This window comes from Astatotilapia calliptera, chromosome 1 (assembly GCF_964374335.1).
Source record: "Astatotilapia calliptera chromosome 1, fAstCal68.1, whole genome shotgun sequence".
NCBI classification, from domain to species: Eukaryota; Metazoa; Chordata; class Actinopteri; order Cichliformes; family Cichlidae; genus Astatotilapia; species Astatotilapia calliptera.
The window spans coordinates 8,876,258-8,892,031 of NC_137422.1; the positions used below are offsets into that span (position 1 = coordinate 8,876,258).

The 15,774-nt window shown below is 41.9% G+C and overlaps 1 protein-coding gene across 3 annotated transcripts in view; it reads right to left on the reverse strand.

Moving 5' to 3' along the window:
- Nucleotides 1–15,149, reverse strand: part of lrp4 (low density lipoprotein receptor-related protein 4) — a 107,191-nt gene extending 92,042 nt beyond the window's left edge. For all 3 annotated transcript variants that reach the window (XM_026177903.2, XM_026177898.2, XM_080301789.1), the window contains exon 1: nucleotides 14,800–15,149. In XM_026177903.2, the coding sequence (XP_026033688.2) occupies nucleotides 14,800–14,860 (61 nt within the window). In that variant the 5' untranslated portion in view covers nucleotides 14,861–15,149. The remainder of the gene's footprint in view (nucleotides 1–14,799) is intronic.
- Between the last annotated feature and the right edge of the window lie 625 nt (nucleotides 15,150–15,774).

The window sequence follows — 15,774 nt, forward strand, 5'->3', positions numbered from 1 at the left end:
GGAACTGGCACCACTCAGCTTGATGACAGTATCCACCTTAACGCCCGAGGGGAACGGCCGTATGAGGGGTGCCAGCTTCAGCTGTGGCACCAGAGACGAAGGCAAACAACAGGGGGGGAGATGTTGGGGGTACATATGCGCATTTATTACAATCAACAGGCTGAGTTGAGTGGTTCCTAGCTGGTGTGAGTATGTTTTTGTGGCACTCTGCCAGAGGCACATATCTAAGGGCTGGACGACGATCACCAGGCACCAGCTGAACCTTTTTATTCCCGCAACTGCTGGGCAATAAGACTGCACCCTGGCACCTGTCTCACATACACGCACACACCCTAACATAAAAACGAACACAACAGAGGCAAATGCAAGCGGCATGAGAGAGACTCACATTTGAGATGCAGCACCTGTCGAGGATTTGCTATGAATGAATGCAAATGTACAGGAAGGAGACACCTCTGATTTCCTAAAGCCACATGTCGTGACCTTTCTCTCCCTGCTACAGGATTAAGCTCATCTCAGAGTCCACCCATGCACCTAAAGCTGAGCGTAAAGTTAATGAAAAGTTATTATGAGTACTGCAAAGAGTAAAAAGCCTTGAGCCTTTTCCACTGCTCTAACTGAAAAAGGACCAAACAGCAACCCTATTATATGAGCATTTTCAGAAGCAAGTGTGTTTTTTTAAACACCGCTCTAAAACGTGCTTTTGTCTTCGTTTAGCTTCCAAGGTTACAGCAATCAGTCGAGCATCTAAAGTCGTCAGCGGGAGGACACGCAGTCACAAGGGCCGCTGACTGATATTGTCAGGAGCTCTTTAGAAGTTTTCTCCAAATGCTGTTTATATCAAGTGAACACACTCTGCAGGAAATTTAAGTTCCACAAGCCACTGTATACAGTCCCTTAGGTTGAAGGCTAAAGACCCCGGGCTACAATTCCAGTCTTGTTACCAATTGTAGTATAGAAGCAGGTAAGAGAGATGAGATTAATAGCAAGGCATGGACATGTGTGTATAGCGTGTGCTTTTAGCTGATCTGGGTCATATGTATAACCAGTATTTAAATACCTTAATATTGCATGCACAACAAACTCGACAAAATCCAACAAAAATCAACCTTTGAAATGAAATTTGATGACTGAGCAATTCATTTCAGTGTGGTCTGTATGGTAACAGTTGTGCCTCTTGGTGAGATTGAAGCCATTCGACTAACAAAGTTGGATAAAGACTGAAAAATCAATGTGCAACTCTGGACACTAACCATCGTCTTAAAACAGTCTTGCATGCTGCTCCATTCAATAGGACTGAGTCCAGTCCTGGCTATGCTTTATGCTTAATTGAAGCTACTGCAATTGTGACCATTTGTGATGCATTTGCCCACAGAGAGGTGTTTGCAATCACCGCAAACTCCAAAATCCTAACTTCACATTGCTCAGCATGGATGATGTGCGTCGGTTGAATGCTGATTTGCTGACAAGTGGGCCGGAACACAGAAGGGCACAACAACGGAACAAAACAACAACAACAACAACAAAAAAAAAAAACCCCATCAAAGATAAAAAGAAAAAATACAATATCAAGAGTACAGACAGTGGCTGCAGTGTTTTCAGTTGTTTAACACTCAGTTTCACTTCGGCTCTTCGGCTGGCGGAGCAACAACAGAACAAAAGAGGCCCAGGGACAGTCTTTTTCTTAGAACTGATTCGCAGATACGTGTTTCTGTGTGTTGCAGAGTTTATAGGTGCAATATTCTAGCCTTAGCTGACAACTTAGCTCTCCACCTCCTAGTCCATATGTGGTCACTTCTGGCTCCAAATGAGCAAAATAGTGGCAGTCAAATGCTAATATCGAGTCTTCAAAACATGGAGGCCAGAACAATCAGGGCTGCCACAATGACTACATATTTTACCAACAGTCTGTGATGTGGACCCCAAAATTGTATCTGCTCTATTCCCAATGACTTCATAGCTTAGTAGCTATGGACACTCTAGTAATCTGGCACCAAAGCGATACTCATGTCTTCCTTTGTCCATGCAGGAAATGGCATGAAAAAACCATTGTCTTGAATGCAGATATACTATAAGGATTGGCTTTAAGAAAACCACATAACCCATCACTGTTACCAGCAACAATCAAGTTGGACCAGCAATCAAATCCTTAGTTCTCATATAAAACAACAATTATGCCCATATGGGCTTGTAGCGTCATTGCCATTTCTGTCGAAAGAACACAGGCACACAAGCCCAAGGCCTCCCGGGTTGAAGGCCATATATACACAAAAATTACGAAAGACAAAGTCAAGCAAGTCTTTTAGAGAACCCTTTTGGGCCACGACTGATATGGAACAAGATCTCTAAAATAAATGTGAGCTAAGTTAAAATGAGGACAATGTGAGACGATGGACTTTGCCCAACATAGACTGATTTGTCTCTTGATGGCCAACGCAATAACTTTAGTAGGCGATTCTCAGAATAGAAACCCCATAGATCAACCACCTAGCAACAAAAGTGGAAAATCATGCTGACCCAATTAGTGTCGACTCTCAGCAGAATATTGTTATGGCCCGCTTCAGTTCACTACCATTCAGGCAGATGGCTCCCTTGGTTCTGGATGAGAGTTTTGTTGTTGTTGCTTTTCTTGTTATACTCTTCCATTAATTTTGGCTCATGGCCTAAAGGATAACTTTGGCCCCTGGGAGTGCTACCGTAGCTCTCAGCTCTCTTTTATTCTTCCTGTATGGCTATGCCTTTTCTTTTTTTTCCTTCTTTTTTTTAAATGACAAAATATATGGGCTGTGATCAATCTACTGAACTTTTCAAAATACATTTAAAAGTACAAGGCACCAAAAAGATTTGCAATTCTCTGTTTTTTAAAACTCCATTGTTTACTTATGATTTTTTTTCCAGGATTTTCCAATAATGTGGCCCATCAGTACAATACTGTTTGGCAGCTGACACAAAAATCTCTGTACATTTTCCTTCGTTTTGAAAGCAACATTATAGTCAAGACATATAAAAATAAAAAGCCAGAACTCCAAGATAGACATTCACATGAAATTCAACCTTCCCAACAAGTATGAGCCAAATCACTTTAATACATCAGTATCATATCACTTCGATAAAGAGATCTGAGCTTCAAAAGCCTTGACAGACTCGACTTTTCAAACATTCCTTTAGCTCTTGTTGACCCCTGTTGTAATCACACTGCTTCATTCGAGACATTCAATGCATGTGATTAAGACAGGGAGGTGCAAGTTAAATCAGAAATCCAAGTGCAACCTTGCAAGCAGACAACACCGAGATAGACAGCCTTTATTTGTGAGAAAGCTTTCAGTGTTTGGCGAGAGAAGAAACATGTTCATCTGACACTTTGTGTAGCAAACACAATCATGCATGCCTACCGACAGACAGTGGGTCAAATGAGGATTACTCTGCTACTGAATAATGTATTGCTACTTTAAGCATAGCAAGTGCCACATATAATTCCAACGAATGTCTCACAGTTTCCACAAAAAGCAGGCATGAGTTTACATTTGAGCTGTGATTTGACTGTTTGCTTCAGCAACGGTTAAGCCACCGTTGCCTCAACAGTCCTTTAGCCCCGTTTATTTTTTACCAGTCTGTAAATGTAATAAACATGAATACAACACTGTCTGCTACTTATTATAAACTCTGTCCATAAAACAATAGCAGACTTTTATGGCACTGACTCTCAATCAGTGCACGGTAAACAAGGCCCGTTATCAGGCCCTGCTAAGCTCAGCTCTATTCTGATGGCGTTGTTATGAAACAGAGTGGGAGTTGTAGTATTATACATAGCTGCCTGTGTGTAGGCCAACTCTTTAATCAGTCACTGTAATTGCCGGGATGGACTTTGAACCACAGACATATTTGTCTCCGCTTTTCATCCATGGCTAAACAACTCGGGGCCCGGCAGTGCGCGGCTCCTGTCCCAGCCCCGCAAGCAGCCAAGCATGGAGGAGGAATGGAGGGGTCACAAGAAGAAGAAAAGAGTTTTGGCTGAGAGTGGAAAGAAGAGGGAGAGAAGAGGAATAGAGGGGGTGGAGAGGTACAGAAAAGAAGGAAGACAGCAAAGTAGAGGCGGTGAACGGAGAGGACATGATGGTACACAAGTCCCTAGTGGCAGATTGAGTGCTTTGAGGAGCCCAAACAGAGCTCTCCTCTGAATACTAAGACTTTTCATAGAGGCAACACTGCTACAGAGATGCAAAGCCTCTCCTCTGAGGCCCCTGCGATATATGGGGGCTTTCAATTGCTTGTGCAAGAGCAGGTCTAATTGGAAGCTGAGGCGATATTAGAAGGGGAGCTGAGGAAAAGAAGAGAGGCAAGGAGAGGTGCTTGATTTAAGGGCCCATTGTTTTAACAAGTACATTCTGCCTCCTCCTCCTTTCTCCTCATGGCCTCCGCTTCAGATGCCCACACTCCACAGAGTCAAAAGGCGGCGTGTAGCCCCTCTGAACGAAAAGGGGCCGGGCTTGTTTTGACACTTTGTCCTTCTTGGCTTCTGTGAAAAGGCCGTTGCTTCTATGGGCCACTCGAGTTCATTAGGAAGTGCTGCTCTTTCAGTCGCGTCCCCATTCCGGCTCCAGGTTTCAATGGAGCCTCCACAGCCCTTCACTGTTTGTTTAATAAAGACCCTTACCACCTCCACAGCTACCTCCTCCATTTCCCTCATCACAAGCTTAGCTGAGTTGGTGCCTGCAGGGTAGGGGTCCACTGACAGAAAATAGCGAAGAACAAAGAGCATTGGATAGGATGTGAAGAACAAGCGCAAAGACATATAGCAATGGTGGGAAATGAGGGAGAAACACTTTTGCCCTGAACCCATACCGAGCTTCACCTTCATCACAGCGGCAAAGCAACCACTCTCTTGCAGGTTATGTGTGTTTGTGTGTGTGTGCATGTGTGTGTCTAGAATTAGATTTCAGCTCTCGCACTTTTGGGTGACATCACTGTGCGTCAGTATCGATGGGACAAAAGTGTGAGATGTCACTCTAGAAGGGCAAAAGCACTCTGAGATCATATGAGCCCCAAGGAAGCTTCTCTCTGTGAGTGTGTGTCTGTGTGTACATGGAGATAATTGCTGTGGGAGAAGTAAAAATGGAGTGACTATATACCTGAGCTATTACAGACAGTGTTTGCACAGTCACACATCTTATACAATTGTTCTTATGTACATCAGCAAATTAATGAGAAATACAGCAATCGTGATTTGACAAAACTTTTTGCTTTAATTCAAAGGGTTTACTAAAAATAGTTCCTTAAACATTTAGATTAAGTGGCTCAAAAGTAACAAACTGACATAACTATACAATTTTTTTGATGATTTTAAAACCTCCAAACTATCTGAAACTTTTAGTTTTATCTTTAGTGAATGTAAAGCAGGATCTGTTGAGTTAACTGATTTAGACATTTAAAAATGTTACATTTCTTTATCTTGAGGAGGTATTGGGGTTCTTTTGCATTATGTTTTTGGTTATTATTCATGTATACAATGGGGGACAGCCCCGTCAGCTTTGCACCATTTAATTATGTCTGCACAGTGAAATACCATCACTCCAGAAACCTCAGAGTTCACTCTCCTGCTTCTATCAGAAGTACCATCAGCAATAAACGTAACAGACCCAGGTCCACTGGGAGCTCTACATGTCCATACCATAACACTGACTCTGCCATGTTTGACAGATGATACTGTACGCTTTGCTTTTCTACTCCACACTCTTTTCTTCCCCCCTTTCTTTCAGTCATCCTTGCATTTATCTGTCTAAAGAATTTTCTTCCAGAACAATGCAGGCATTTTTAGATGTTTTTTGCTGTTTATTCCTGGTTTGCATCTTGGTGTAGACCCTCTGTATTTACACTCTCAAAAGGCATGCGTTGGGTGCAGACTCCGACAATGAAATGTCTACTTCCTCGACAGTTCTTGACCTCACTAGATGTTCTAAAGGATTCCTTTTTACAGCATCTTGCCAAGTCCACAAAGATCACTCTGCAATCATCCAATTTAGTAGCCTGCCATTTCCTTTGAGGCTTGTTGGTGTTGCTTTGCTCTCAAATCCAATCTTTGTTTTGAGGATTTAAAAAAAATAGTTGATATGGGCATTCCTAAAGCCTCTGCTCTCTTTCTGATAGGTCTTGTACCCTGTTAATAGCCTCCTTCAATTACATCCACACTGCTATTACTGATAGAAAAAAACAAGACCCCACATTTACAGTTTCCATGAACAACTATGGAAAACTCCAGACCTTTAATGTAGGTTTCAAACCAAAATGTGGTTTTAGCGTTACAGTTAGGTTATGGTTAGGTTTAGGCTGAGGGTTAGATTAGGCATTCATTTTTGACGCTTAGGGTTAGGGTTAGAGTAAGCATCTAGGGAAAACATATTTAAGTCAATGAGATGTCCTCACTAAGATATGAAAAGGAATGTGTGTGCGTAGATTTAATTCCATAGGTGGTACAGCATATGCCTGCTCCTGGTTGATTTGGGTTAAACTGCTGGGCATGGCTGAGCATAATTACAGTCATAAGCCATTAATAACAGTTGCTCAGTTATGGTAAAATGTAAAAACAAAGGACAGAGGTAACAAGGATTGTGCTAGTGACAAAATTAAGACTACCAAGGAGTCACCCACAGGTACATCTTTGCAGGAAGTCTTTTAAATCCATTTTTGGCCTGGTGACAAGAACAGGAAAGGCGTTCACTTTCAAAACTCTCCCATGTATCCCTAATCAATAGAGCTCACTTTATTCTTATGGTTGTAAAGTAATTATAGAGTGAATTTGGGTGACTTTTATTTAATTTGCCTTTTGTTGTCATTAATTTTTTTTCGTGTGCTTTAAACGTAGGACTTAATGTTTAAAGAACTGACTGAATGTGCGTGGGGTCTAAGTAAACTCATATCTAACCCTAATCTTATCTAAAGCTAGAGATGGAAGCTGCGAGTGTGTGTGTTCCTAAAAGCAATGTCTGAACAGGTCATTTGTGCATGCAGGCATGTTGAGTGAGGTGAAGAGCCTTCATTAAAGCACCTTTTTAGAGGTAATCTAAGAGACAGCTGCTGTCTCCCATCTGCAGGACCCCCACTGGCAAACAGGAAGGGTGACTGAGTAATCTCAGAGTATAAGGTGCTCAGCAGAAGAGGAACAGAAGATATGATCTGAAAAACATCAAAAGACGCTCTGAGCTGCTTTTTCAGCCAAAACGCTCTTTTTAGAGTCTAATACAAACCAGGTTTACAGCTTACCCAAAGCATAAAATAGTCCAAAATATGATAGGTATTAACAGAAAAGCACAATGGAAATTTTACAGTACACTGTCCTCAGTAATTTTCAGTTTACGGATTAAAAAAGGACAGTTACTTGATATGCTGTAGTAGCCATTTAAAAGTAAATTCTAGCAGAAGAAAAAAGGTAATTTGGAGTCTGTGTACAAAGAGAGATGTTCAAATCCAGATCTTCTCTGCAAAAGGGGAGAAGACATGACAAAGACGAATGGAAAGGAAGCTAAGGGGGTGTGTGTTCAAACAAACTTGGTGGGCTGAAGATGAATCTTGTGGAGTACAACAAAAACCAGAGTCACGGCTTTGACATCAATTAAGAGAAAAATCTCCCTCAATCCATAAACCGCATTGATGCCGGGCTGTTTGTGAGCTGCCAAGCAGTCTAGAACAAAACATGTGCACGTGCACACACACAAACAAACTTAGTCCATGACCTCAGCGTAGTGAATGAGGTCATATTCAGTTAATAAAGAAGCATGTCTTTCACTGTTTATAGTTATTTATATCTTCAACTCTCACCCAGTCTGCTTTCTGTCTACTGTCTAAATGGTGAGAGGAGGACAAAGACAAAGTGGTTCTTCTATAGTGTTGGCAAACATTAATCAAACAGAGAAACACTGAGCTCCTATTGGAGACCATATTCCAGGCCAGATCCATTCAGTGCTATACTATAGTATTTATTGATAACGATGTATGTGAAATTGAGTCAAGATAAACTACAGTGGCTGCATACTGAGTATTGACTGAACATGTCCCCCAGTGTGGTTCACTGATGTCTTTTTTTAAGTAAAAGATGTCCTATAGCAATGAGTAATAAACCACCTAAATCCCCCATTCTAGACCAGAAACAACGTCCCTTGGGGGTTGCATCAAGAAACGCATCCAACATAAAATCGGCCACATCAAAATATGCAGGGCAGCCTGCTGTGTTGACCTCTTATTATTATTAGCTTCAGTCCCGTTGAAAGTTATTATTGCACTAATACATTTGTGGGTCTATTTATCTGTTAGGAAAGCAACGCTGCCTTACACATTTCCCTGAAAGTGGAATGCAGCTCATTGATCGATCATCAGATCTTTACTTGGCATCAGCAGCTCTGTATCATACGGAAACTGCAAAAAGGTACAGTACATTCCTAGTAAATCTTAAAAAAAAAAAACAAACAAAAAAAAAACAAAACACACACACACACACACACACACACACACACACACACACACACACACACACACACGACAACAAAGACATTGTCCAGTCCTCAAAACTTTGTCAGACGTTTCTCAACCCAAAAGCCATTTCAAAACCATATGTTTGTGTGGGCCCTGCACTCTGCAGTTAACCCATTAGACACGGTGAGTATACGCCTGCACAAATTTCCCTTCGTGCCCCCGCTAAAGACTGAAACCATGCAGACACTGGCCACAGACAAACGTCCTCTTTTTGTCTGGAAAGAGTGTCCCATGATGTCTCGGTTACCCAGATAATGCATAAGAATGAGCGGCTTATTTCAAATTTGTGGCTAAAACCAGATTTAGGGATGGCAAGAGGCCTTTCATGACAACAATCCATTGATGCCACAATCATTTCACACTAATGTCTTCCACCAAATTTGACAGAATGTCATTAATGTCCCTGTAGAAATTTCCCTATGTCACAGCAAGAAAGGATGGAGAATTAAGTTACTATGGATCCGAACGTGTGAGTGACCTTCAGAATGTCTTTGTGTCCCTGCCCCCCTCCCCTGGTTGTGCTCAGACAGTGAGTCTCCAGCCCTGCTTATCTTTCTGTCCTCTACAGCAGACCCCCGCTGAGACAGAGAAGTAGAGTTTATTACAGTCCCCAATAATCTGCAACCCCCAAGGAACTCAGATTCATACTACATGGCCTAAAAAATGTATTTTTTCATTTTCAGACCTGTGTGGTGACAGGGCATGAATTTTATGCCAGAAGAATTATAAAAGACAGCAGATGCTACGAGTTTTGCACTACTTTCAGATTCAAAGAATCACTGTGAAACAATGATGGGAACTTTTTTTGTTCCTAGCACTTAAACATGAAACTAACATTTGTATTAAAACTTTTTTGCTGTCAATGTATCGATTATATCACATGGATGACCAATTTCTCAAATGAGTCACTTGGGGTTTGGTTTTGGGGTCCAAGGATTCAACAGTCAAGCACAGATTGCGATGTGCTTGACTGTTGGACAGACAGTAAGCCTGATCTGTTCACATATGTGTTACCTTATCAGTCAGAAAGCTATGCATTCTCATTTATGAAAAGCAGAAAAAAGAAAATGTGTATTATGGTTGATTTAGTGAAACGCTAATCTATACAAACACATAGCTAACATTAATATGTAGATAGAGGCAAGACTTTTGGTACTAAAACCTTTATGGTTTCCATTTGTACTTCTCTGGTAGTCCAAGTGCTACTGGCCATCATGTTTGAGCAAGCTTTGGTTACATGGATGCAGACAGAAGGTGGAGAGCAAAGGAGGGCTGATATTTGCCTAAATGTGCTGGGTAACATAAGCTAGTGAATGGAAATCTTTCCATTTCAAATGGAAAGGACATGAAAATCGTGCCTCAGATATCTACTAACTATACTGAGAGTTCCCTAGCACCAGAAAACAAACAAACAAACAAAAAACTCAGTGGGTTAGCCATTGTGTTTCAAGACTCGTGGAATCACAGCTAACAAAACATGTTAAAAATTCTAATTCCATAGCAAAACTGGTGAAATTCACTTGGCTTTGACAACGCCTGAATGTCAAAACTGAAAACCAACAAACCAACATTCAAGGAGTTTTCTGCTTTAAAATCACTGGGTAAAGCACAACCCACAGCTGTCAATCATCCATCCATCCATTTATCCAGTTCAGGATTGACACCTATTCCATAGGGCAAGAGGCGTGGTACAACCTGGACAGGTGCCAGTCTGTCGCAGGGCTGACAATCAACTATATGAATGTAATGCAAATCACAGAAACCCTAATTCTGCTGATCTCATATTTGCTACAGTGGATGGAGCTGAATATTTTGATCTGACACAGCTTTTTATATCAGTTGCTCTTCCTGATGCAGTCCTTCCAGGGATTTGTGTCTCCTCCCAATGATGAACTGGGGATCTTTTGCATGTTAAGCATACATGTTAACCATTACACCATGGATACAAATGAAATGCTAATAAAATACATTTTAAGATCTGTCCAACCTGGACAGATCTTAAAATGTATTTTGACAGATCAAAGTCTGCACTTTAAATTCCACCAAATGTCATTACAAATATCACAAACAAAGACACACAGATCTTTTTAGCACGCTAAAGAAGCAGCAAAAGCAGAACAAGTCACAACTTTGGCACAGAGTTCCACCAGTGGATCATTTCTGCTGTTAGACTGGGAACCAATCTCCAGAGTGCTGCCAGCAGTTGACTTTGTTTGTTTCCTTGCTTTTGTGCTGTAAGACCTGACATGTGTAACACTGAATATTAGTGCGCTGAGCATAAGTGAAATGGGCCCAGAGGCAGTAGCATCATGTTCTGAAATCTGAAACGGCCCTAAAGACGAAAGCCACCCTCAGGGGTCTCTCTGAATGGAGTCAGGTCTTGCAGGGAGAGAAGCCGGTGATTTATAGGAAAGCAGAGGGACACGAGGAGAAAAAGGAGAGGGGTTAGAAGTCTGACATTTATCCTTTCGAGAATGTTGGAAGGGGGGCTGGGAATCAAGTAATCACAGGTTACCTCCACTGCTACCTTGGAGGTGCAATTCCATCCCCGCAATTCCATCCCCTCAGCACCGACAGACAAAGCACAGTGGGGGTATCAGGTGGCCCACTTTACCTTCCCCTGGTGAAAGCAAAAGGCTGGCCTACACCAACCTAATGAGCTAGACCAGAGGAGGGCACACACAAACACACTCATTTAGGCCACAAAAATCATATGCACTCATCTAACACAGCAGCTCTAGTCTCGCATCCATTAATGAAACTCTCAATTCCCCCAAAGCCCCCCAAAAAGCTTCTGCCAAAACAATCAAACCTTGCCAAGACTAAAGACAAAGCAGTCGAATTTACTGACCCAAACCACGGCCACATCCTCCACATCAACCATTCCCCGTCAGAGAAAAGTCGTCTACAGAGTGGAATCCGTACCAAAAACAACTTATGGCACGCCATCAATCTGTCTCTAGGCTGAGTTATTTGGAAATATCAACGTTGCAACACCATTAATACCAACACAATTACTCTGAGGACATTTAATCAAATGTGGTGTTGGAGGCATTTTGCAAGACAAAGCCATAAATTTTTTGCTGCAAATCCATGCCTGCAGGTTGTGTGAAAAGGAGACTGCATTTAAATATGTGTGTGTTTGTTGGTCCAGGATGAGGAGCGGCAATGTCAAGGGACTAATCAATCTGATAAGGCAATACAGGTGGCAGGGAAGGGCACAGAGGCTGGCAGACGAAAGCAAGCATGGGGCCAAACTCCCCACCTCCCCTTTCAGGCCGCTGTTCCTCCAACTGCCACCATCCAGTGGTCTTAGGATTGTTTGACTTTCTTCTCTAAACTTCTACCTACTTCAAAAATCTGTGCCAAAATCATCTGCTATTTGATGAAACACGAATAAAGAACAGTACGAATCCCTGACTAACTGGATATTGCAAAGTACATTTTTATGACTTGAAAAGGGGGAGGGGAATCAAATTTTTCAGACCAAATCTTTTTCTCGTATTTTACTGTCATCGTTGCCTTTCTTTTTTATCCTCTTTGTTTGGCTGCTGCAGCAAATAAGACCAAAAAAAAAACACTCAAGGAAGGAGGTTTTTTCTTGGATGGCTGCCCAGCTGTCAGATTCATACAGAAACACCGTCTCACTTTAGTCCTGTTCACTTCTGCAGTGTACGGATCATCGTGTAAGAAGAGCATTTCATCCCATTCCCAAAGGGTCATGGATTTTACATTTTAATGAGGCTTTATTGCCCACACAACAGTGATCGAATGTTTGGCGATCTTCAGTGGAATGACACCACAGCCTCTGACTCAAACTGCAAGTCTGATTGATAGTTGATCAGTAAATGGAGAGAGCACAGTGGAGATCGTGGGAGTTTGTGAGGGGGTGTGGGGGGTTACTGTCCCAGAGCACATAATTAAAGAGTGTAACACTCTCTCCAGCAGACCATTAGTCCAACACAGCCTATTACTGCGAAGCCACTAGACTTAGCTGAGAAGGCATCTTGACCTCAAACACGTTGAGACTCAGTTACCCACACACCCACACTCTCAGTTTGATAAATTATAGCCCTGGGGCATCTTCTGTCAAATGGGACCAGCAGCTGGCCTTCATAATGTCATTTACTGTACACAGCGTAGAAATTATAGCCTTTCCCATTTTATTCATCTCCACATGAACCCATAATGTATATCTTAAAATACGACAGTCAAAAGGGAGAAACTCATATGTCGATGATAGACTGGTGCATCACTTGGACAATATTTATGGCCAAGATGATGAACATTTCATGGTTTAGACCCACTGGAATTGAATTTACTGTCCCCATATAAAGATGCATTTATCGATGTCAGGCTTTCATTCATCCTGGAGTTTCCCCAACCACTGGATGGCTGTGGTATGAGATCCTGCCCTCAAAGAGCCACTAGTCTTAAAATAATCATTCATTAAGTGCAAGTCTTAGCTGTCCGAGTCAAATTACAGTTTGAAAGCTATTTCAGAGCCTTTTCCACACTGACAAAAAAAAATGAAAAAAATAAACCAGAGAGGAAATAAATACTAAATTTTTGGGATTCCCAAAAGGAAAGTGCTCAGATTTAAGGATATTCAATTAAAGACTGGAATGCAAAACCACTATCAAGCAGAAGAATTACAAAGCACTGGAGCTGTGGTGTTTGCTACTCGCCACAATGGAAAATGCCAACAGCAGCAGCTTCCATTCATACCCAGTGCACAATGAAATGTTTAAGACATGATACAGGCCCGGCAGGCTTAATTGCTTTATGACAGAACAAGACTATAATCAAAGGAGCGCAGGCCTCCGCCCCAGATAAAGTGGGGAGGTGCAAGGAGGGTGGGGGCATTGATAACCATATCTGGAAGGATGAAAGGACCCGCTATATATAGCATGTCATCCAGGGTGACTTTTGTTTTCAATTGGATATTGACTCTTATCAGGTTGACATTTTAGATACAGTCTTCTGGTGACATTTAGAACTTGTTACAATTACACCAACCTCCATTTGATGTCCGACCAGCCAATTACAGATGTCATTTTCGCTATTCCTGTCAGGTAAATCTTTACACAGCATGTCAGAGTGTGCAGCACCCATGTGTGTATGACACTAAGCTCAGTGTGTGCTTGTGCACGTGTCTGTTCAGACATTGCCTCTGCTGGGTCCTTGCATTCCAGCGGCTGTTCTAACATGTTGTAAATACAAGGTGTTAGAGAAACATAGAAAGAGAGTAGTGGAAATATACCAAATACTGCTGGTTATGGTGTGTCAGCGGGGGTGTGACAGAATCTAAAATATCATATATAAACAGCATGGTTCACCCGCAATCAGGGCGCAGAGGAGTGTGATCCAAATTTGCTTCTTTCTCAGAAGTTATCAGACAAATAAGAGCATGAAGGTCACGTGGCAATTACTCAAATGGATATTTGCACAAAATAAAAGGAGATTTTTTTAAAGCCACTGTGCATCAGCTTATATGCCAGCCAAAAAGCAAATATTCTCTTAAAAATAAAAACCCTTTCATGAGTTACATGACCAACTTTCAGCTTCTAGGTATCCAAGACAACAGACAGATTAGAAAAGCAACAACATCTGGTTGCTTATTCCAACATCAGCCAAGAAATGTGTCAGATCTGACAGAACATCCCCACCATTCACCCACCGCGTACTGTACCAGCCGACGTCCTCAACCTCCATAAAACACCAAACAGTAAATAAATAAATAAGACTGATGAAACCCCATTTAAGCCTAAATCAAAGCGGCACGCTAACATTTAACACACGCGCACAAAATAAACAGGGTACGTGAAGGTAAACAAAAATAAATAAACTAAAATAAGTAATAAAAATAATAAGCTTCACATATACAAAACGAAATGAGTGCTAAAAAATGAATATATATACACATTTTCACAAGTTTCAGGTATTACCATCCAAAGGACTGCTGCTACAGATCTGTGAGCTACACAGGTATGTTTGTCAAACAAGACTTTAAGAAAACAATGAAAACACACTCGAGCACATTTTCCACTGTTTTAACCACCTACATGGCCCCTTCTCTGTTACAGGGAAACTTGGCTGTAGTTTGAATGCGCTTATGAGAAGCAGAAAAAAAACAACCTAAAACTAAATTCTAGTGCCAAATAACAGTGGTGCAAAAAAAAAAAAAAAACAACCCTCCGTCCACCTCTTGCTCGGACCCACTGACATGCAGATTCAAGCCCGGTTCGCGCCGTTGTTGTCCGTGCATTTTCTTACCTGGACTCCGGCTGAGAAGCAAAGTTAGGAGGGCGCCCCACAGCACCGCGGCCAGCTGCATCGTGGACCCCGCTTTTTTCTCGCTTCTCTGGGCTTCCCTTCCCCTTCTTCCCTCCTCCTCCTCCTCTTCTTCTTCTCCTGTGCACAATTAAATATCAACAGGCTTCTTTTACAAGAAGACGCTCCGGCTTTCACCCTAACCTCATAGCATGACTGGCTTTTTATCCCCCTTTCTCTCGGCGACCTCCTCCGCCTCCTCCTCTTGTGTGCGATAACGCGACAAAACCGGGATTAAAAAAGTTAACTCTGAGCTGAACGGCTCGGCTACGGTCTCCAACATGTTGTGCTGTGGTTCCCGACTCTGTGGACACGAAAAGGAGCTGTGGACTGTACCATGAGAAGGTTTAAGGGGGTGCTCCGTATGTATGATTCGGTTCCGCTAAATTAAAGTAAAGGTAATTTGCTGAAAATGATTTATTATTATCGTATAATAAGTTATATGACAGAATAAAGCAATAGTCTCCCTCAAGTTCTTTCTTTTCTAGGTGTTATTTTTCTTCATACCGCTTTCTGTTCCCCTATCCCGAAAGAAATCGAATCGACCAAAAAAAAAGGAAAAATCTCTGCTCTCTGTATCACATTGTAAAGTTGCGTCTTTTTAAAAGGCTGGTGGTCCACAGAGGCGAAAGAAAGAAAGAAAGAAAGAAAGAACAACAACCTGCATTTGGGGCAATGAGTGAACAGCTTTTTTCTCTTTAGGTTTCCTCATTCTTACTTTGCTTTCCTTTTTTCTCTCTTTTTTCTTTAGACATTTGGTTGCAGCACGGGGTGGGGGGGACTTCCCTGTTGTCACTTCAGTCATTGGAGGCAAATGACAGAGCAGTGGTTTTTACAGTGTGGTGTAATGACCATGAGATGAGGTCATTACACAGTCATTATTCAGTAGGCCTACCACAGATTTGCAAAAGTTGCCGG